Below are 24,183 nucleotides of genomic sequence, written 5' to 3'. Positions count from 1 at the left end.
ATTGCAGCATTTCATGGTCATTGTAGCTTCAGCCAGTAAATTCCCAAAATCTTCAAAATAATGCATAAATATTTATGCCTATGTAGATTTAAAGACCTAATATGCCTTCAATTAAGACTTTTTTTTTATCGGTACCGGGGACCGAACTCACAACTGCCTGCTTGCAAGGCAGGTGCTTATGCTGCTGAGCTAAATCCCCAGCCCTTCAATTAAGGTATTTATCCTGGAACTCAGTCATCAGGTCTTTATTTGTATAGTAATAAAACAAATATTGTGGTTTATTGCTTTTAACTTCCAAATTGTTGGGAATGGAACATTCAACAATTGGTTTCCTGGTTTCCAGTTGATGTAACAGAGCACAAGTTGACCAGCATAGAAACTGTACACAAGAACAAAACAGAAATTTCAAATGAAGTGTTGCAATATCAAGATGGAAAATTGTATAAATTGTACTATACAATTTGGATTTCAGAAAGATACAACATTGGCCTCATATATGGCACTACTGGTACATTATCCCATGATGGAAACAGTTAGGAAAACCTTGATGAAATGAAAGCCTGAAATAGTAACTTTCTACAACAAAATGAAAGGCAGAGTAGATGTTGGTGAATTATGTAGCAATTAGGATGTCACTCAAAACACAGGATGTTGGCCAATGGTTCTGTTTTACTCCATCCTAAACATGTGTGGCATAGTTTGATAGCTTTCAAAGAAAACAACAAGTCCAAATTACCAGGAGAAATTTTCTCAGAAGATTGGGACTAGAAGCATAAAGAGATCATTTATAGCAGAGGAAGAAAATACAATGTTTCTGCCCGGAAACTACACACAAAAAAAAATTGTGGAGAACACTGGGGCGCTGACAGGTGAACTGGCAGGTGCAGCAAAGACCTACTACAACAGGAAAGTCAAAAAATGTCAACTGTGCCCTACAGAAAAGGACAGGAAAACAAAATATATGTGCAATCAGTAAGCAATGCTTGTGTGTGGAACATCCAGCTTACCTGTGTGAAGATTGTTCTGGGTATGACAGTTGAAGTAAAGATTACTTCTGTGACAGACTTATGTTTGTATTTACATATCCTCCTGCCTCAGCTTCTCAAATGCTGGAATTACAAGTGTGTGCCACCATGCCTGGCTCACATAGGTTTTTATTTCTGATATAACCCTTTGGGATTATAAGCAAGTAAACAGCTGATGTGAAAATGTTGGTGTCTGGCCAGGGGTTTAGCTCAGCAGCATAAGCACCTTGCTTGGCAAGTGTGAGATCCTAAGTTTGATTCTCGATACCAAAAAGAAAAAAGGAAAAGAAAATGTTGATGTCTATTCTAAGTGCTCATTACATACTTGTATTTTATTGATATTTTCCGGCTGAGTGCACACTGTACAATATGTAGGGAGATGAGAGGTGACAAGAATATCCTACTGCATAGGAAAGGAAAGCTAAGCATATGTGCTCTCATTGTAAGCAAGATGTGTGCAAGGAACATGCAGTTGCCATGTGTGAAGACTGGGGTTACGGATTTAGCTCAGTGGCATAAGCACCTGCCTTGCAAGTGTGCAGTCATGAGTTTGATCCCTGGTACCAATAAAAAAGAAAAAGACAAATAAATAAATAAATCCATGTGTGAAGACTGCCCTGGGTATGACAGTTGAAGCAAAGCTTATTTTTATTGTAGAATTCTATTTGTATTTTCATTGTAACTCATATAAGAATCTTTTTCTGTTATTTTTTTAGCCTTTGTACACTAAAAAGTCATTGTTCAAAGTTTTGATTTTTAATAAACACCCAAAATAGGGGCTGGGGATTTAGCTCAATGGCATAAGCACCTGCCTTGCAAGCAGGCAGTCATGAGTTTGATCCCCAGTACCGGAAAAAATAAATACTCAAAATATTAAAAATTTAATATTTTAAAGATATTTTTCCTATTAAATACTCATTAACATAATAAAATCCATAAAATTAAAAATAATTCATCAATAGAAACATTCTAAAGAATAAACATGGACATTCTACACCCACAATAATTTGCCTCTATGACAAAATTAGTGTTATGCCCCTTGTATGTAGCTCCATTACTACTGTTATGAATATTTTAAGCGCCCCTCAAATTCTGTCTATGGCTCTTATAATTAACTGTTTCACCCTTCATCCTACCTCCCACACCCACCAAAGTGAGTATGAAAAACCCTTTAGGTGGTAGTTTGGAAAAGAAAAAAAAAGTAATTAAAGGGAGCCAGTGAAGATCTGAAATAGCTGCTTACAAAACCTCGGATTTCAAATGGAGTCCAAGGGGGCCAGTAACACCCTTTTACCTTGGGCTCCAAAAGAGGGGGCAGGGGCTTGAGGCTTCATTCACTCAAAGGACAAGAACCTGGGGAAGGAATTTGGGGTCTGGCAGGTAGACCTTGGGGTTTCTTCCTAGGCCACAGCAGTAAATCAAGGATGTGAATATTCTCAGAAAGGCCCTGCTGAGCTCAAAGAGGGGTGGAGGGTGGTGTGCTGGACACATCCCTTCTTCCCAGCTCTGCCAGCTAGGGGATGCTGGCTTAGTCAATGGCTCACGGAAGCTTCTGGGTATTAACTGGAAATGAAACTGTTTATGGGGATTCGGGCTTCCATATCAAATGACTGAGAGGTGGCTAGGGCAAGATGACACTGGTGTGACCACAGGTGGCAGAAACGGGCTATCAGTATTAAAAAATGCCTCCCAGTGCTTCACCCCAGCCCAGACATCTTACCCCGTACCTCCTGCTACAAAGTTCTGCTCCACATGCTTTCATCCATTCTCCTCAGGGCAAGGCCACACCCTTCACGGGTATTTAACAGGAGGTTAATTGATTCTCAGCTTTCTCAAAAGGCCAGCAGCAAAGATGGCCGGAGAAAGAAGGTTTAAGCCTCTGGAGTCCTGGGAAGTGGGGGCAGAATGGCGTTACAGAACCATTGATAGGCACACTAAGAGGCTGCGGGGGACTCCAGCAAGAATAAAGCCACCAATTTTGGTGACAATAGCTGCCTGTGGCACTGATACTAATCCTGACCCTATTTCACACATCATCAGTGAACCTGAAGCCCTAATGCTTCACCCCGTGCCATGCTGTGAGAGGAATTTGTCTCTTGCCATCAGAAATCATCCCACAGGCCTAAGAGAAGCTCATAATGCTCGAGTGGGAGGGTGTTGGCCAGTGGTACACCCTTGCCTAGCATGACCAAGCCCCAAGGTCAATTGCCAGCAGAAAGGAGGGAGGGAAAGAAAAGATAGCACTTAGGACTAGTCAGGAGGGTCACAAGTTTGGGCAACTAGCCAGACTGCCTCAAAGTTAAAACACATAAAAAGGGCTAGAGATGTACAGCTCAGTGGTAGGACCCCTCTGAGTTTGATTCCCCAGCTTTGCTACTTAGGCAAAAAATATAAACAACAAATAAATAAAATAGTGCAGACCATCTCCAAGATATACTGTAAGAGAATAAAGTGCAGAAATATATGCGAAATAGGCTACCTTCTAGGTGAGCACCTTGGGGCAACTGAGGGAGGAGGGTTGGGTTAGTTCAAGGTGGGTCTGGGCCCCATGTCCAAACAAAATGAAAAAGAAAACCCCAAACAAACAAGCAAAGTTACCTTTTGTGTTAAAAGGTGTGTGTGTATGCGGGGTGGGGGGTCGTGGTGGTGGTAAGTCTTCATTTTAATTTAAGAAACACTGTAAAAATGTATTTAAAAAATTAGCAATGGTAAAAAGAAATTAGCAATGGTTATAAAGAAACTTGGGTGACTGGAATTCACCAGAAAAAGCGCCATCAGGTAGGTACAGGTGCAGAGGAGGTAGCAGAAGCTTTGGCATCAGGAGAAGTGAACTCAAGTCCCTTCTTGCTATTTCCTCGCTTTGTTGCCTTGGGCTAGCCATTAATTCTCTCTAGGGATCAATTTTCCTCTCTGTAAAATGAAAACAATACTAGAATCAAGTTCATAGGGTGGTGATCCAGGTGGACAGACACTATCAATCGGCATAGGTCAGCTACACAGAGGCAGGCACAGCTCGTAGCCCTTGAGATACAGCTACACAACTGGGTAAGTGCTGGGTTAAAGGTGGGGGGGTAGGTCCCAGGTAAGTGCTCTATCAGTGAGTTACATTCCCAGTCCAAATGTGTCTTAAATTTGGAGTTCATGGAGCTAGAGGTACTTCTTCATCCTTTGTTTTTCTGGACAGGGTGTCACTACGTAATTCACACTGACCTTCATTTCTAGCTCCAAAAGGAAAGAGGAAAAAAAAATAATAATAAAAGCATGCCGGGCACTGAAAGCACATTACAAATTTTTGTTTTTGTTTGGCTTTTTTTTTCTCCTTTTTTATCGGTACCAGGGATCGAACTACGACTGCCTGCTTGCAAGGCAGGTGCTTATGCCGCTGAGCTAAACCCCCAGCCCCACAAATTTTTGTTTTTAAGACAAAGTCTCACTATAGCCTAAAAATGGCCTCAACTTCCCTGTGATCCTCCGCCTCAGCTTCCCAAATGCTAGAACTACAAGCATACACCACCACACCCTGTGCTCAAAGCCACCCTATTAGGTAAGAAATTTTACAGGTGAGAGGTCTGGGGCACAGAAGAGTTAAGTAACTTGCCTAAGGTCAAGTGGCAAAGAGGGTCCAGTAGAGACTGGAATCCAAAAAATCCAGCCCTTCAAGCCACCCTCCCCAGTTTAATTCACTCTAAAAGGCTCAGAGACGGGCTGAAAGCAAATAAATACTGAAAAGTCACAACCTTGATATCAAATCTCCTTTGAAACCAGAAATTAAACCTCACACCTGGTAAGTGACAGTGGTTTTGCAGGTTGAACAGCCTGCCAGGTATTTCATTCTCAAAGTCCTCAATACCACAGTTTGGGTGAAAGGATTTGCAGAAAGAAAAGAAAAAGGAGCAATCATGACTGAATTCCAAAGTCCAAAGAAAAATCAGCATAACATGGAAGTCTCAAAATCAAAGACTCTAATGACCAGCCCTGAAAGACACATCTGCAAGGTGGAGGAGAGGATTTCACCTGGCTCAGCCCTGCCGTGCCTGGGATTACTATAACAAGCCACACGGGCCGAGGCTTTCTTTTTAAATGCAGATTTAAAATGAGACAGCACAGGATACAGGAAGTATACCCACAGATTTCATTTTCTCATGTTTAGTCACGGCTGCGAGCCTGGGAGTTGGGGTGCTAATGTATTGGCTACGTGATCGTCAAACAGCTGCCAAACCCAGGCATTTCTCTAAAACTCTTTCACAAGAAGCTGGGAGGGAGGCACCTAGGACCAGTATTCTCCAGGGACCTAGGAGGAAAGGCTGGCCTCAGAAGGACCTGTTTCTGAGGGGTGACATCACCGTTGTTGAATCTCTGGGACCTAAAGATCTCTCCAGGAGGTGACTCAGGGCCCTGCCTCACCTGTCAACAAGTGCTCAAGTATTTGTCCCACTGCTGACTCAAGGGGTGACGTTTTTCGATAGGAAAGCCACAGCTTCGCCCACAAACGAGTTGGTCATCTTGTTCCCTTTCAAACACTCCCACACGATGGTGGTGTGGAATGTGTGGAGGAGGAAGCCTGCAGTCTGAAATGTGCATAATGGTTCCCTACTAACTGGGGGTCCCCCAACACTGGTGTATAATCGCCCCAGGAGAAAATAATTTGCCTGAGGTCATGACAGACAACTGCATCCCTCTAGCGTGAGCTTGGGGAGATGAGTTAGTGCACCAGAGCCCTGTTCCTCTCATGGGAGACAAACTGGGGTGGGGTGGGGTGGGGTGGCTTAAAAAGAGCAACAGATCCTGGTTTGAATCTGATACGCTTTAAAGAAGATGTGGTGGCAATTAGCCCTCAGGGATTAGTCTCCCACAAATATGGACCTGAAAACCGTGGGAGGTCCAGTTCCAAAACCTAGTGTAATTCTACACAAGATCTGGTTTAATTCTAACACTGAGGTTCTCACTTCTTCAGGCCTTCATACAAATGTCATTCTTATTAGCAAAGACTTCAAATTGTCTCCACTCCAACACACAGCTTTTATCATCTCTGCTTATTTTTTTCTCCTTCTGTGGATTGTTATCTGTCTTCTCCGATTAGAAGGGACGTTCCACCAGGGATTTTCTCCAATGAGGGCCTCACCTCCTCCCCTGTGCCTAGTGCAGTGCCTGGCAGGTGCTTGATATAAATTTGTTCAGAAAACAGAAAGCAAATGGCTCTGTCCTCTCTGGGACTTTCCCCTCAGACTTTCAGAGCAGAAGTCATCCATTCCCTTCACCTGACTGGGCACAGCCTCACCAGCTGTCTGCATGACTGAGGCTGTCCACAGCTTCTCCTGGGTTTGAGGTTTAAGGGAGACAGTGAATGGCAAAGATCCAACAAGTAGCAAATGCCAGTCGGCTCATCCTTATTCAAGTTCAGAACAGGCTAAGACTTTTATTTATTTTTGAGATGCTAGTGATGGAATCCAGGATGTTCTACCACTGAGTTACACTCCCAACCCCAGGACATTGCATGGGACTTACATTAAAAATTTAGTCACTGTTCAGTTTGAGGACATTCAGGGAAAAAAAAAAAAAAATTTAGTCACTGTTGATTTGAAATTCAAAGGAACTGGGCATCCTGTAATTTTACTTGATCAATCTAGCAACATTGCCCATCAGGCAGCTATTTTCTAGAAGGCAGGGTAATGTATCTTAAGGATTAGGAGATACTGCTTGTGTTACAATCTTCTCTCAGTGGATATTTATTTAGTTTTTTGAGACCACTTTTTGAGATTTTCTTGCTATGTAGCTCAGGCTAGCCTTGAACTCACTGCAATCTTCCTGCCTCAGCCTCCCTGGTGCTGGGGTGCAAATGTGCACCATCGTGCCCAGCTTTCAATGCATATTTACTGATCAGACCATTTTGGAGCTGTGAGATTTTTATCTTGGGCGGGATCTGATTAAGTTAGCTTGTGTTTTATTTTATTTTTAGTTTAGTTTTGGCTTTTGGTGATGTTCACCTTGTCCCTTCCAGGCTCCTCCACACTGCCAAAACCTAGAAGGACACCTCGCTGGGTCTTGAACAATTAATGGGCTGCAGGACAAGGAGACAGCAGGTGGGAGGTGCTGGGTGAACCCCGAGCACAGAGGGAAGGTGTTACTCTGTTACACGACAACAGGAAAGCAAACAGGTGCCCGGCTCCGGTGTCTGTTGAGATTTTGATCTGGTGCTTTCTTACACGCAGAAGTGTGGAGCAGAAATGGCTCACCTGACCCTAGACTCTGCACAGCAAGCTGTTTTGTGACAAGACAATTAGGTAAGGTTACACCTGGGGTGTGCAGGGCTCTGAGGGCCTGGGACAGAAACACAGCCCTGAGAACATCTCTTCCTTCTCATGCACATCATTATGGCTCAGTGGCAAAACCCATATTTTCCTTGAAAAATAAAGCTGGGCATGGGTGGTGCATGCCTGTAATCCCAGCACTCAGGAGGCTGAGGCAGGAGGATTGTTGCAAGTTCAAGACCAGCCTGGGCTACAAAGTGAGCTAAAGACCGGCCTGAACTGCATAGTAAGACCATGCCTCAAGAGAAAAAATAAATTAAATAAAGCCTATGGGAAAGAGAGGCCTGGGGATGCAGCTCAGTGGTAAGGTACTTGACTAGTGTGTGACATTCTGAACTTCTTGTTCATTTATTTGTTCCTTCAACTAAGAAATATTGAGCAACTATTATGCGCCAGGCACTAGTCTACCTGAAAGCCCCCAAACAAAACTCCCTGGCCTCCTAGAGCGTATGTTTTAATGAAGAGACAGACAATAAACCAGACAAATACATGAAATACATAGGGTGTTAGACAGTGAAAAGTGCCAGAGGAAAAATAAAGCAAACAAGGAAGGGAGTCCTGAGGGGTGGAGGTGATTAGCTCCACAGTAGGTACCACAAGGGCCTCACCGAGAGGGGGACATTTTGGCAGAGTCTTCCAGGGACTTGTGTGAGTGATTAGTGAGGGTACACAGAGGAAACAGCAAGGGCAAAGGCACTGAGGTAGAAGGGTTTCTAGAGTATTCTAGGGGTACAGATTAGGAAGCAAAGCAGCGAGACAAAGTAGGAGAAGCTTTGAGCCCAAGGCAAAGGGGCTGAATGGGAGTCACAGGTGCAAAGCATCGGAGTTTGCAAGTCCCAGACAGGACTTACTCTGTGAGATGGGGAACCATGAGCCGTTTTGAGCAAGGGTGATTCTTTTCTAACTTCATTTAAAAAAACAACTCCAGAGCCAGCTGTGGTGATATATGCCTCTGATCTCAGCACTCAGGAGGCTGAGGCAGGAGGATCACTATGAGCTTGAGAACAGTTGAGGCTATGTAGTGGGTTCAAGGACAGCCTAAGGTACGTAGTGAGACTCCGTCATAGAGATAAAGCTAGGAAACCTGCAAGGAAAAGATAAAGCAAGGAAAAGAAGGAACCCTGACTGCTAATGGAGAAAGACTGTGTTGGGCAAGGGGCAACCAGAAAGGGCCTGCTGCAACCACCTCCCTTGCAACAGGGAAGTTGGGTCTGCATATTGAATGGCAAACCCATGGAAGCAGGTGTGCTCCTAGTGTTCAACTTGCTCAGGTAAAACAAATCTGAAAAGCTTTCTGCTTGTTGCAAGGATTGCTAATTACAATGCTAGCTAATGATTATCTAGCTCGTGGCCAATTATCCCATGGGAGCTGCTCCGCAGTACAGGTTCACCCTTCCAAGGGAGGCCCCAGTAGGTCCCTGCAGTAACATCTGAGCTCCCGGGGGCTGGGCTCAGGTTCCTCCACTTTTCAGGAGTGAGATCTCAAGCACCCGGAGTAAATCCCCACTGAAACTTGCATTTGTTCAGGACAGCTACTTTCTAGGACCCAGAGGGAAAAGAGGAAGTGCTATTTGGCTAGCATTTATTTGGAAGTGAGGTCAGGGGAAAACAGACTGAAACTGCCCCAAGCAAAAGACAAAAGAGACCTTTCAAAGGCAAAAGAGGTGAATTTTAGCATCACAATTAAAACAGTGAGACCCAAAAGACACAGCTTTTCCTGAGTAAAGGAGGTAATTCCCTGCCCTTAGAAGGGTGAATTAGCTTCCACAGGAGATGCGAATTTGGCCAACAGGCAGATGGAGAGTTTGATACTCCTTTTTTCTTTGATGCTGGGAATCTAAACCAGGGCCTCAATTATGCTTGCAATCAAATACTCTACCCCTGAGCTACAGCCCCAGCCCAAGTCTGGGTTTGAATTTGCAGTCCTCTTGCCTCGCCTCCCAGAGTCCTGAGATTACAGATGTGTACTACTTCGTCCACCCGGCCCAGCTTACTTGACTTTTTTTTTAAAAAAATCAAGTGAATAATTAGCCTCCCCCCCCATCATCCTTAAAACAGGGTTTCGCTGTGTAGTCCAGGGTGGCTTTGAACTATGTAGTGAAGGCAGGCCTCAAACTCATGGCTTCCCTTCCCTCCTCAGCCTCCAGGAGTGCTGGGATAACAGGCGCGCACACTGTGACCTGCAATTTGCTTAAGAGTTGGTGGCTCCTGCTTGGGCCCTCTGCCATCCTGGTCCCAACTCTGGGACCCGCCTGCGAGCACCCCATCTCTTCCTGGAGTGCCCTTTCCCTTTCTGTGCCTCCCAAGGCACTGACTCACCAAGGCCCACAGGTGAAACTGACCGCTCCCCTCACCCTCCCACCTGGAGGCAACTCAGTGATCAGAAATGATCCAGGAAATGACCCATTGGCAGGCCCTATAATTTCTCTTCTGGAATCTCCGGGAGGGCAGAGGTTGGATCCTAAATCGGGTGTGCTGGCTGCCTCTCTGGTCTTCCGTTTCCGTCCACCTCTACCGCTCTGTGTCTGCAGAACACACCTTCCCCGCTTCCTTGATCAAGAGTGCCCTTGGATGTTTGGCCTCAGGCTGGACAACCAGGTGGTCACACCCAGCTAGCTCCACACACCGTATTTATTTCTCAAACATCTGTGACCTGGAGTTGTTGGGGCAACGAATGTGTGCTAGACACCTGGGGAGAGCTTTAAAGAATGCCAAATGCAAGTGGTGTCGTGGTGCATGCTGTAATCCCAGCACTCCAGAGGCTGAGGCAGGAGGTTCCCCTTAAATTCAAGGCCAGCCTAAACATAAGTTTAAAGGCAGCCTGAACTACATAATAAGACCCTGTCTCCAAAAACTAAAAACAAAAACAAAACAAAAACAAAAAACAAGCAGAGGCTGACAAATGCAAGACCTGTATACAAGGCTTGATTTCTCCAGTGCTCCCAGCTCTGGTGCCTCCCACCCCAGTTCAAAGCCTCCCCAATCCACAGTAAACTCATCACAGCCCACCTGGCACACTGCGCAAGAGCCAGCAAGAAAATGCCACCGACTTTCCTTTCCCCAACAAAGCCAGAATGGTTTGTCACTGCCAAGCAGTGTTTGCTTAACACAGGGGAGTGAAGAAACTGGTTTGGCTGGTTTGCTGGACTGGAGGGAGCCCAGAGGGACTTTTGAACCAAGGATAAACCATGGGGAAGCCCCCAACATACAGGTACCCAGGACTCCTGGGGCTCTCATATTTAATAGTCACTGAGTACTTGAGATGGCACCTTAAGACAAGGGCATGGTTGTACCCATTTTATAGATGGCAAAGCTAAGGCTTAGGGAGTCCTGGCCAATACCTCTCATCTATCAAGACATTTCCTCACAAATTTCAACTTTGAGAAAATGCCACAAGGACCTTGGAGGGCAATAGAGAACTAGTTAAGAGAAAGTAAGGGAGCCTAAAGCCTTCCCAGTTGTAATGCACGTAAGCTAGGGTGTGCAGAGGGAAAACTTTTTACAGAAGAAGAGAGGAGGGTATCACCAATTTCTTCTCAACTGGCCAAAGATGAAAAATGCTTACAAACGATTTGGCTACAAGCTGGTCATGGTGGCACACACTTCTAACATCAGCTACTCAGGAGGCCGAGGCAGAAACAGCACAAATTTGAAGCCAGCCCAGCTGGTATTAGCAAGACCCCCTCTCAGAATTTAAAAAATGACAAAGGGCTAGGAAAGTAGCTCAGTGGTAAAGCACTTGTAGCCAAGTCCGTCTTCAGGCTCCAGTACAAAACAAAAAAGGCCAGCTGCTGCCCTTCCATTTTCAGAGTTAGGTTTTGAGGGCTCCCTTCTCTGGCCTCTAGCTTTTAGAGACAAGCACTCAGCACCTAGTATCCCAAGGGTCGCACTGAAGGCAGGCAGGGCCTTCCCCAAGGAGCCTGGCAGGCGGCCTCACAAGCCTGTAGAGTGTCCGCAAGACCAGCTCTCATCTGCACCTTTATACTCAATCTCTAGGCCAGCTCTGAGGCCACAGAGTAGAGCCTGAGGGGGAAAAAAACAACTCAATATAATGAATATTCATTTATTCATGTAACCATTTGTTTGTGAAAAACATTTTGAGAGGTACTGGGGATTGAACCTTGCTTCCTGCACGCTAGGTAAGCAAGTACTCTGCTACTAAGCTACATATCCAGTGCCTTTTAAAATTGTAGGATAAAATCTTACCAAATTGGGGCTGGGGATTCAGCTCAGCAGCATAAGCGCCTGCCTTGCAATCTCGTGGTCGTGAGTTTGATCCCCGGTACCGATTAAAAAAAAAAAAATCTTACCAAATTGCTCAGGCTGGTCGTGAATTTGTAATCCTCCTGCCTCAGCCCCCCAGAGTACTAAGATTATGGATGTGTGCCACCATGCTCAGCCATAGTGCTTTCTTCATATGGTAAGCCAAGTCTAACCTAGTGCTGGCATAGAATCGGCATTCACAACCAGACTGAAGGAATGAGTGTGGATTGATCAGATGCTCAAGTATTTGCTCATCGAATATGAATACATACTATCACACATCAATAAAAATGCCAAACCCGGACAAAATGTATACATCAGCTAGTGATTTATTACTGTCTATTTTTCTTTGAAAGTATGTACTATTTCTGCCCGTATTCTATTTTGTTTTGTTTTTCTTTAAAAAAAAAAAAAAAAGCCAAACCCAGGTGGGTGTGGGGGTGCACTCCTGTAATCCCATCACTCAGGAGGCTGAGCCAGGAAGATTGCTGACAGTTCAAGGCTAGCTTGGGCTACATAGCAAGTTCAAGGCTAGTCTGAACTACATAGAGGATGCTGTCTCCAAACGAAATGAAACAAAACAAAACAAAACACCCACATACTATCACATATGATATGGATGAGGAAGCTGAGTTTCACAGTGACGTCCAAAGTCACATAAGTCCTAGCTGAAATTCAGACCTGGATCGTTCTGGTACTTGCTCACTAAACTATCTAAGTGGCCGTACTGACTTCATTCCCTCCACAGAAAGCCTCCTGCACTGAAAGGAGAGAAGGGTGGGGCACGGTAGGAACCCCAAAAAAGCCGAGTCTGGACTGTGACAGGTGCCTCTCGGGGGATTTTAGGGTTTTGGCAGCTTGTGGGAGATGCAGGAGCTGATTGCTTCCGCGCCTGCCTATGCTTGGAAAGGACCGTGTAACAGATACCAGCTGAGGGTTTCGAAAGAAAAGCGCACCCAATAAAAAGCGGGGAGAGCAGGCAGGGATTTCCATAGCACCTGGTGGCAGAGGGGGTGGGGCCTTCCCTAAATGGCCTTACTGAGCTGGGACTTCTCCAACCCCTCCTCCTCCACTGGAGACACAAAGGCAAGGGCAGAAAGGGCCAGCAGTAAGCCGTGCATCAGCCCTGGTCACCGATATGAGTAACTGGGGAGGTGACATTCAGCAGTTGCAGGGGAGGGGGGCGGGTATCCGATGATGTAAACTGATCCCCAAGCAGGTTTCCATGTTTGCTTTGTTAAAGTCCAGTTTAATTAAGGGGCCTGTGCCTTGTTTGCGCTGGCTTTCAGCACCTCCTTCAGAGAGGAGGGGAAATGGGTGTGTTTAATCTACACAGGTGGGCCCTGTGAACAAGTCAACCCGTCAAGCGGCCAAAGCTTAAACTTTACATACGGGCCTTGCTTGTGTGAGTGCAGATGATGGAAAAAGAAAAGCAAGCCATCAGCTCACAGGCCTGGCAGTTAGCTTTTTTTCCCCAACCCCACATCAATTTAAAGCTGTGTGCTCTAGGCTGACAGCACTGAGATCCCCAAACTTTCATGGCCTGGGTCTCTCAGACCAGTCTGTGCCAAGGATAGGAAAATAAAAGGCAACTTTTAAAAATTAGCTTATACTTGAATTGTTTCTTTTATTAATATTTTCCATTCTAGAAATTACAGAAAAAACAATGGGAGAGACACAGGACTGAGATTGTTGGGTCCATTTCATGGTGCATGGGAATGATGCCAGCAAACCACCCCCAAAGTTCCCTCAGTTTGGTCAGAACTCTACGCTGAATACTTCAGTCCAGCTCAGCAGCATAGGCGCCTGCCTGGCAAGCACAAGGTCATGAGTTCAATCCTCAGTACCAAAAACAAAACAAAACCAAATAAACTTCAGTCCACTTGTAATAGATTCCTTTTCTGGGGGCACTAGGAGATGAATTCAGAAGCACTTAGCCACTAAACTTCAACTTCAGCTCTTTTTATTTTTGAGACAAGGGCTAAGTTCCTCAGGGGGCCTTTATGATCCTCCTGCCTCAGCCTCCTAAGTAGCTGGGGTTTCGGGCATGCAACATATACTCCATGACGTCCATTTCTAACCCTGATGTTAATGCTACACTCTTCCATGTTTCCAGACTGTGTCTGTCAAGAGTGAGTCCACTCCTAAATCCTGACCATCTTACAAAATCACGAGACTAGGGCCTGGGGATTTAGCTCAGCGACATGAGCACCTGCATTGCAAGCATACAGTCATGAGTTTGATCCCCTGTACCAAAAAAAAATCTCGAGGCCAGTTCCTGAGGTCAATGCATGGCTTCAGCAGAGGAGCACTCTGTCCTGCCATGATCCCACAGCTGCGTGTCAGGAAATCTGTTGAGTGGGGATGGGGTCTACGGATGTAAATAAAGAGGATAGGAACCAGCCATATCAGAACTACGTGGGGGTGCTGTGTGGAAGCCACTTCCTCCGCTGCACCCACCAGCCTTAGTAGGGTCCCTCCAGTCCCGCCTGATCTGCTTCTGCACTATGGGACCCTCCCTCAACGCTGTGATTCCAGGTCTACTTAGAAATGGACATAAGTTCCTCCAAGCACTTCCCTTCTGTTCTTTTTCTTTTTGTAAGTTTTTATTATTATTAGTTATTATTATTGACAAAAAAAAGTGAAAGAAAAAGACCAAATGTGGACCGTTTGGCAGGTTAAATAGTAATCACTTTACGCCTTGGTTTTCTCCAATCCAAGTTAGACACTCAGGGGTCAAATTCAAACCTTGTCTGCGGTAGAACAATTAGTTAGGACCCCGGAGCCCCTGGGTTTGCTTCTACTACTGTGAAGTCTACAGTAACCCTAACCCAGCCCACCCTGGGTGCTAGCAAGTATCCTGATGCAATAAGCAAAACAATTGACACTTGGACTGGGGCACCTCACCTTCATGCGTTCACACTTTTCCCATTTCTAACCTCCACCCTGCTCTTCAAGGTGGGGTCGTTTGCCTTCCAGAAGCAGGCCTCACTGCCCATTGATCCCTTTAAAACATTCCAGGCCACGCACACCCTTTACACCTCACTGCCCGGGTCCCACAGTGCCTTCTAAGGAGAGCCTGGGACACTCTGCAACCTGCTAAAACTTGCAATTCCGGAGGGCAGGGCTGGAATGTCCCTATCTGTCTGCATCTCACTTTACTCCTGGGACAGCCAAGGCGGAACACCAGGTGCAGGGAGAGAGGCTGAGTGACCCAAGTGGTCAATACTGCCCTTCTGATGCCACAGAGCACCCCACAGAACACAGCCGGGTCTCAGCAAAGCAAACACAGTTAATCAATCAGACTGCAGTTTCTCTGTAAAATACACTGCCCACTGTTGGAACAGCTTCCAAAGTTCAAAATACAATTTAACACAACAGCATGATTGCTGCACTTTTCACGTGGCCAAAGACTAGAAGAATAAGCAGAATGCATTCACCTTCGAGTAAATCACAGGTAATTTCTTTTTTTAAAAAGTATTTTTATCGTTAACATTTTGGTACCAGGAATCGAACTCAACAACTTGCACTTGCCAAGCTCTTGTATCATTAATGATACTTGCCCAATCAACAACTAAAATCATGAGGGGGGGGGGAGTGGTTTGATTCAAAGTAAGCACGGGCAATTAGTGAAACCAGAAAGGAGACCAGCCCCTTCCCTCGCTCCCAGCCCTAGGCAATACTGAAGTGGAACAAAGCAAACTAGATTATCACATTGATAAAGCCTGAAACCTATAGGGTGTTTGTGTGTATTTTCAACCCCTGAGTCAGAGCTTCTGGGCATTTTTTAAAAAAATCATTATTCACTGAGGAAATAGTACCTGTGCCAAAATGTTTTCACCTTTAGGAACAAAAGCCCCAGCCTATGGTGACCAAGAGCCACTCCCTAGTCAGCTCCCAGAAGGTGCACAGTGGGCTTGGGAGTCAGATCCCACTACACTTGCTCTGCTGACCCTAGACAAGTGGAATCACCCTCTAAGCCTCGATTTGCCCATCTGTAAAAAGGGAGCATTCCTTCCTGTCCCACTGTCTCGCCCAGCAAGTTTCTGCAGTCTGAATTGATAGGTTGTCTCCAGCAGTCAGGACAATGAGAAACACAGTGCTGATGGCCTCAGCGCACCTGCCCCTTCGCGCCCCCACCAGCCGTCCCCCACATTTCCGCCCCTTTATAACCCAGTAAGCCAGCGCTAGCCGGCTCAACCACTATGCTCAGTAGTGGTAAAAATTTAGACACTTAAACAAGCCTAAATTACAAGTGGTGCCGTTCGACCAAGGTAGGGGGATGTGGATGCCCATTCCAACCAAAGGCTGCAGAAGGACAGTGTCTGGGCCGCTCCCCTACCCCACCCCGCGACACCAGCGGCGCCCCCTCACCTTTGCCCAGGACGCGGCCTCTGTCTAGGTGGCGCCGGGGCACAGTAAACGTGTAGCTCTCGGCACCAAAGCCAGGGTGGCAGGGCTCCTCCGGCTCCAGGCAGAACCACGGTGAAATCTGGGGTGGAGGAGAGGTAGGGAACAAGGGTGACTGGGGGGTTCACTCCAACGCACACCGAAACCAACAGCGCCGCCTCTCCCTCGCTCCGGGCGTCGGGGTGGGGGGAGAACCCCCACCCGGGCAGGCAGCGACGTCATCCTCTCCCTCCCCGAAACCTGCTTCCAGTCCCCCCACGGACCCCCGGGCCTGGGCTCGCTGGCCCACCTTTCCTTCCAGGCTCCTTTTTCATTTTCCTGGAGACTTTTTACTCTTTCTGTGCCACTTTCCCACCTTCCCTGACCGGTAACGCTCAATCCTGTTTCCTCATTCCCAGGGGCGCTCAGATCCGTCCACCTCTCCTCCTCACCCCACATTCCTGCTTACCTCCCTTCACGGCAGGTGGCTATGTCCACACCAGCACCCCTTTCCTCACTCTGCGATCGTCCTACTACTCCTGGCTCGCTCTCTACCCAAGCCCGCCCAGCGGCACGGAGCCCCCCTCGAGCATGCACAAGGCCCCTCGCGGGGCTGCTTGCCGCCAGGGTCCGCGCTCCCCCAGCCCGCTTGCGTCTCGGAGCAGCCCAGAGCACTTTCCAGGACGTCCTGGCCCTTTGGACCCAAACTTTCTTGAAAGAAGGGAAGCAGGGACAGAAGGACGGGAGGAGGGACGCGGGGACCAGGACGCAGATCGTGGGGCCAGAAGGCGCGCCCCAAGTCAGGGCACCCCGCATACCTGCAGCAGCAGCAGGAAGGCGGAGAAGCCGCGGCAAGAAGGGCCCATGGCGCGCCGGGCAGAGGCCGAGCGAAGGCGGCGACCGGGCGCGTTCGGGGCGGGCTCTGCCTGGATAGAGTCCGAACGACTGTGGCGAACTCACAGGTGCTCCCAAAACCTCTGAGCTACTTAACATAGCAGCTGCCAGGTGAGCTCGCAGGCACCGCCCCCGACGTCGCTGATTGGCTGGAGACGCACCTGCGAGCTGCAGCCAATGAGAGGCGCCGCACGGCCCTGAGCTTCTACCGCGGGCCTGCCCACCCATGGCTCCGCCCCCTGCCTCGGAACCTCGGAACCCCCAGGTCTGCAATAGATACGGAACGGAGACTATATGGGACCTGCACGGTTCCAGTGCCACCAGGTTCGAAACCCAGCCCCGCCTGTGGACCACTAAGATTTGAGGTCAGAAAGGACTCTATCTGTAGTCTCCCCCACCACCTCTACCCTGCTTCCCCTCTCCTTCCCTCAGTGTGGTAGTGAGACGCCCATTCCGGTAAGAGCAATGTTTTTGTTTTGTTTTGAGACAGGATCTCACTATGCAGTTCAGGCTGGCCTTGAGCTCACTTTGTATCCCAGGTTGGTCACAAACTCACAACCATCCTCCTACCTCTGCCTCCCAAGTGCTGGGATTACTGGCGTGCACCAAGAGCAGTGTTTTTAGATCCACAATTGCTCCGTATAAATGTAAAGGGCAGTAACAATAAGAGCAGGTGTTGGACATTGAAGTTACAGTGCCAGGCTCTGCCAAGCATTTGGCATTGACCATCTCTTCTAATCTCAGAACAACGCGATAAAAAAGAAAGACCGGGGGTTTAGCTTAGCACCGAAAGTGCGATCCTCGGCACAAAACAAACAAACAAAACAAAAAAAAGCACGAGAACTGTGTTACTGCCCCATTTGACAGATGGGCAGCTGAGGCAGAAAGATGTTAACAACAACAGAAGTAGGTGCAGGACTGGAACCCACCTTTGATACCAAGGGCCTTTCTCTAACTCTGTTTCATTTTGACTAGCTCCTGACTCTCAAATGGAGCTGCAGAGTTTTTGTTATTGCAGTATTAGGAATTGAACCCTGAGCTTCCCACATGCTGCCCAAGTACATTATCACTGCAAGCACAGTACACCTTACCTGCATCCCCAGCACCTCTGAGCTACATCCCACTTTAGTTCAACCTTTTTTTTTTTTTTTAATTTTTTGAGGTGTTTTTTTTTTACCAAAAATTGAACTCAGACCCTTGTACTTGCCAGGCAGGTGCTTATTCCACTGAGCTTCATCTCCAACCCTTATTTTTTAATTTTTTAAATTAAAAAAAAAATTTTTTTGCTGCACTAGGGATCAAACCCAGGACCTTGTACATGCCAGTTAAGTGTTCTACACTGAGCTACATAATGAGCCCCTCAATCCTTCTTTTATTGTTTCCCAGAAAAGACCCTTCAGAGATTGCTGAGATCTGTTCTTTGTCTGAAACACATTCAGTGTCACATAAAATGTCAATGTCAAAGCCCAGACCAGAATCCAAGATCATTTGATCCCTGGATTGGGATTTTTAATACCACAGACACACTGCAATTTCACCACCTTCTCTGGAAAAATCTGTGCCCAGTAAAATAATTTTAGAATCAAAAATAAAATAGATACTCCAGGTTAGGTCAGATAGCTTCTCTGTCTGGGGCCAGCCACATCTACATGGTTTGATAATGCTTTCCCTCTGTTGTCCAAGTGTGGTCAGAACTACAAAACAGTAATGTGTGTGTGTGTGTGTGTGTGTGTGTGTGTGTGTGTGTGTGTGACAAGTGCTATATGTGTGACCTTGGGCAAGTCAGTGTTCTTGCAAATATAAGTGAGTTGATAGTGACTAAGGCAAAAACAGCCACTAAACAGAGTGCTTGATATGCAGGGTCAGCTGGGCATATGCCAAGGCTGAAGGCTGTTCTTTTGAAAGATCCACCCATTTCCCTCCTGGTGGGGACACGCATGTTTGGAGCATTTCACTTAGAGCTGAAGGTGAATCTGTGCCCACAGAGAGCGCTTTCTTATCCGCACTGGGGAGGTGTTGTCTCAAACCAAAACACTGTTTCCGGCCAGCCCCTGCCCCCAAGCCGACCCCTCGTTTTAATGGGTTTCCCAGCACACACCCAGCCTTTTGGATTTCTGCATGTTGGCTCCCTCTACCTCTTAGCTCACCAGGAGGCTCAGAGGGAAAAGTATTCGGTATTTCCTTTTCTACTGAGGCTCTGCCCAACTGTGCATTAAACAAGATAATGGAAATAGAGAAAGGCGTTTCCCCCATGGGGTGGCCTTGTCCGTTTATTTTTTTCCTCTCAGTTATGTAAAAAAAAATACATATTTTATACCACCAGGGGACCCAGGGAGCCTCTGGGGCTTTGCTTTCTTCTACCCAGCGAGCCGTGGCCTTGGAACTGTGCAGCAACCAACTCTCGCTGACTCTGCCATTACACTCTGTTAATTCAATAAAAAAAGATTTTAGAAAACAATTATGGGCCGCAAGGACAGGTCAGGCCAGATAGCTCTCCAAACTTCTCGGCAAGTGCTTCTCCAGACTCCAGGGAGGGTAAGAAAGGGCTGTCCCTTGCCCGGGCTGGCTGTCAAGGATGCTGAGGAAGAAGCACAGAGACTGGGGAGGCAGGGTGCTGTGTGGTAGTACAGTGAACTGCCTCGGTTCCCTCCTCTGTCAAACAGGGATCCAGTGTGGTGTGGGGATTGAATGAACCAGTCCAGTGAGTCTGGGCTCTGGCTGGCACAGCATTCAACTTCTGGGGCTGCCACTATCTACCTAGCCAACAAGTCACTTCATCTCCCACAGTTCCATTTCCTCATTCATAAAATGGAAACCTTTGAACTGGACTTGATGGCCCACTTCTATAGTCCCAGCAGTCAGGGAGGTTGAGGTCCAGCCTGAGCAATTTAGTAATTTAGCCAGACCCTGTCTCAACTAAAAAGTGTTGGGAATGTAGCTTAGTATCTCAGGTTTTTTTTTTTTTTTTTTTTTTTGGTACTGGGGATCGAACTCAGGACTCCATGCTTGCCTGGCAGGAGCTTGTGCCACTGAGCTAAATCTCACGCATTAGTATCTTAGTTTAAAGGCCCTACTACTCTCTCGGAAACCAAGCAATCAGCTCACTGCCCTGGTAATTGGCTGTGGCTTGGCAAGTGTGGCCGCCCCAGTGCGAGAACCACCAGCCTCTCCTGAGATCTGCACCATGTTGGAACTTGGGGCACTGGAAATCAAGCAACCAGTCGCCTCTCTGATGGTCTGAGAATCAAACATCCCACCCCTCTTCACCCCACCCCCATTAGCAATGGCAGCCAGAGGTCTGAGCATCTCTTGGGAGGCTGACCATATGCAATATAGCAATTCAGGGGGATTTCCTTCTACCATCTCTTTGAAGGCAAATATTTTCACCACTGTTTTGCTTTATTCTGATTAATATTATTGCTGTATTCAATATTCTCTTTGACAAGTTCATAATGTTCTGTACTTCGTTTTATTTTGCTATACCTGATTGAAAGAACAACTATTGTGAAGATAACGATATATATACTAATGATATATAAGGTACCTATTACTGTTATCCCGGTAACCTGCTGTGACGTTCTATACCAATTTCACTACACTGTCTAAATTGGCTTTGCTCCATCTTGTTCTGTTATATTTTACTACCTTCAAAATAATAAAAAATTTTTAAAAATAAAGGCCCTACTAAAAAAAAGGAAAAAAAGAAGTATTAGCTGGTAGGTCAGCATTTGGGAGATGGGGGGGGGGGGAGAGACCATGAATTTAAAGCCAGCCTGAAGGGGCTGGGGGTTTAGCTCAGCGGCATAAGCGCCTGCTTTGCAAGCAGGCAGTCGTGAGTTCGATCCCCAGTACCGATAAAAAGGAAAAAGACAAAAAAATAAATAAAGCCAGCCTGAAATATTCTGTAAGAGCCTATTTCAAAAACAAAAAAGGAAAAATTGATACCACTGAATTCACAAAGTTCATGTGAGTGTTTACAAAAACCAGCTGTGATCATCCTTTGCCCACATTCCCTTCCCACTTCTTTTTTTTTTCCTTTTTCATTTTTATGGGTACCAGGGATCGAACTCATGACCACCTGCTTGCAAGGCAGGTGCTTATGCCACTGAGCTAAATCTCCAGCCCCTCCCTTCCCACTTCTAGGCAAAATCCTAAACTCTGTGGATGTCTCCACAACTAACCCCTGGCTCTTCTTTCCCCCTACCCTGACCAAGGAAGCCTTCTAGGCTATCTCTGGAGTCAGAAAAACTTTCACACTGGCTAGTCAGTTGGACCCTCTCAGGGTTATTTGCATTTTAAAGAATGCTGAGGGCTGACCTGGCTTCTTTCAAAGGAAGGAAAGCCTTGGAGCTAGTAAAGTCTATCTAGGGATGGAGTCTTAGCCTAGTGTCTAGGGGTGGACTTCTGGGGGGTGGTCCATGAACTCCCCTTGAGATTGTATGCAACCATGTTTTTTTTTTTTTTTTTTTTGTCTTTTTCCTTTTTATCGGTACCGGGGATCGAACTCATGACTGCCTACTTGCAAGGCAGGCGCTTATGCCACTGAGCTAAATCTCCAGCCCCTGTATGCAACCATGTTAAGGTGAGGTGCATTGTTTTCCTTAGTTCATCTCTTTCTCCTTCGCCCTCTCTCTCTGACAGGGTCCAGGCTAGCTTTGAATTCACAGTGATCCTCCTGCCTCAGCCTCCCAAGCGGTGGGATTACAGGACAGGCATGCACCACCACCTCTGGCTGTAGTTTCTAGGGAGAGAAAAAAATAAAAATCCTAGAGTTGAGATTTTAGGAATTTTAGGCATCAACAAGAAAAAGAAAAGTGGGCCAGAGGCCCTGGCAGTGCCCTGGAGACCACTCCAGGAAGATGACAGTACCTCCCACCGCCTGCCAACTGGCATGCTTTTCTCGGTGGAGCACAGACTCCTGGTTTCCTCCTTGAGACTTGCCTGGGTGTCTTGGTGACCTGTGGCTAATGATTAACCCCCCAGGTGGCCTTTTCCTTTCATCTCCTGGCAGAGAAGGTAATAAGGCTGTTAAGACTGCAAGGGGTGCCCTCCCTGCCCCTCCCTTCTGCTGAGAAGAGCCACCCCCAATCCCTGGAGAGGAACCCCTGGGAAAATCAGAATTGCGAGGTCGCAGTCCAGTCAGCTTCCAGGCTGCAGGCTGTGACACCCTGGGGGCTCCTGACATCCCTGCCAGACCACCTGCCAGCACGCAGGGCAGGAACTGGATTCGTTGTTCAAATGATGGTAACTGATAGGGGCACCACCCTTTCAGTGAGGCTGAGGCCACTCCCATCTGCAGTTTTATTTCAAACACAGAGTAAACAATTCTGTGCACAGTCCTCACTTGGCATCTGTGGGATTGGGTCTAGGATCTCCCATGAATACCAAAACCAGAAGGCTCCAGCTCCTTAGAGTGGTTATAGCATTTGCATATAACTTACATACATAGGCTGGGTATGCTTGCCATCCCGATATTTGGTAGACTAAAACAGGAGGGTCGCGATGAGTTCCAGGCCAGCCTGGAATACATAAGCGAATTCAAAACCAGCCTGGGCTGCGTCGGGAGAATCTGTCCCAAAACAACAACAACAAAACACTTCTGTACATCCTCCTGTGTACTTGTTTAGATCATCTCTAGACGGCTTATTATACTCTTTAAAAAGAGGCTGGGAGTTTAGCTCAGTGGCATAAGCGCCTGCCTGGCAAGCATGAGGTTGTGAGTTTGATCCCTGGTACCAAAAAAATAAAAATTAAAAAATATGGTATAGCCATTTACATATACTATTTACATTCTCATACCAAGGAATAGATGCAAAGGCTCTTTTTTTTTTTTTAGACATAGTCCCAGGCCCCAAACTCCTGGACAGTTCTCTGGCTCACATTGCAGTGCCCAAGCAAATGTGTAGGGTTTTTCTTGCTTGTTTTTTTTTTTTTTTTTTTTTCCTAGTTTGGTTTGGGTTTTTGTTTTGTTTTGTTTCATTTTGTTTTGAGATAGACTCTTGCTATGTAGTTTAGGCTGGCCTTGAGCTCACTTTGATCTTTCTACCTTAGCCTCTGGACAAGTTCTGGGATTGTAGCTGTGTACTGCCACCCTGAGTTTGTTTTGGTTGTGGTGCTGGGGATTGAATCCAGAGCCTCGCACAGGTCAGGCAAGTGCTCTACCACTGAGCAACACCCTCAGCCCTGGATACAATTTTAAAAAATTATTTGTCAATCATGGTTGGTTGACTCTCCACATGTGGACTAATTGTATAGTAAAACCTCATATAGATGTCATTCAGCTCCAAAAGTTGATTTCTATGATTATGATTTTATAATTTGTACCAAATCTTATTTAATCTTCCTGTAATAGTATTTTTATGTTTGCTTTTGCAGAATAGCTTAAAGCAAATTCCAGATAATATGTCATTTCTCTTGTAAAGACTGTAGTCTGCATCTGTACTAAAGATGTTCTTTAAACATGACCCTCGTAATATTAAGTAATAATGCCTAATAAAATCAATAATAATTCCTCAATATCATCAAATGGTTATACCTTGAGGGTGTTTATTTTAAGATAGGCTCTTCTTACTATATAGTTCCAGCTGGTCTTGAACTTGAAGGAATTCTCCTGCCTCAGCCTCCTGTGTGCTACATAACAAGCAGATAACATTGAGTGCTGCCAGCCTATGGCTTATTTTTAAAAACATCTTCTTCTGGCTGGGGATTTAGCTCAGCGGCATAAGCACATGCCTGGCAAGCACAAGGTAGTGAGTTTGATCCCCAGTACCAAAAAGAAAAAAAACTTTTTCTAATTAGTCTGTTTAAATCAGAGTAAGCAAGAGCCTCACTCTACATTTCTATTAGGTCCCTAAGTTTCTTTGTATCTGTATTTTTTTTATCCCTTTTTGTTTAGTATTTCTTTTTGTTATATTTGACTATATACACTTAAAATATATAATTTGATGAGTCTTTGCATTTTCATATACTGCAAAAGCCTAGAACAATCAAGAAAATGCATGTGTCCCCTTCTGTTTATGCTTTGACATAATTCTCAATTTACAGATTTTTTTTTTTTTAATTTTAAGTAATGGGTCATCCAAGTTTCATGTGGCCTGCCTATAGTCCCGTCTATTTGTGGTTGAGGCAGGAACTTGAGTCCAATAGTTTTGACCAGGCTGGACAGCCCAACAGAATTCCACCTCAGAAAACAAAAGGCCAGGCATGGTGGTATGTGCCCATAATCCCAGCACTCTGGGAGGCTGAAACAGGAGGATCACAAGTTTGAGCCCCCAGTCTATGCAATTTAGTGACTTAGGGCTCTG

General features: G+C 46.2%; 1 protein-coding gene across 1 annotated transcript in view; it reads right to left on the bottom strand.

Moving 5' to 3' along the window:
* The window catches only part of Cdh1 (cadherin 1), a 78,353-nt gene extending 61,379 nt beyond the window's left edge, over positions 1–16,974 (bottom strand). The window contains exons 1-2 of the mRNA XM_005004635.4: positions 16,804–16,974; positions 15,971–16,088 (exon numbers count right to left, since the gene is read on the bottom strand). Of these exons, the coding sequence (XP_005004692.2) occupies positions 15,971–16,088; positions 16,804–16,851 (166 nt within the window). The 5' untranslated portion in view covers positions 16,852–16,974. The remainder of the gene's footprint in view (positions 1–15,970; positions 16,089–16,803) is intronic.
* Between the last annotated feature and the right edge of the window lie 7,209 nt (positions 16,975–24,183).

This window comes from Cavia porcellus, unplaced genomic scaffold, assembly GCF_034190915.1.
Source record: "Cavia porcellus strain 051 isolate PalLab524CR breed Dunkin Hartley unplaced genomic scaffold, mCavPor4.1 scaffold_4, whole genome shotgun sequence".
In the NCBI taxonomy this organism is placed as follows: domain Eukaryota; kingdom Metazoa; phylum Chordata; class Mammalia; order Rodentia; family Caviidae; genus Cavia; species Cavia porcellus.
Note: the sequence above shows the minus strand (reverse complement) of the source record. Positions and strands in the feature narration are given on the sequence as shown.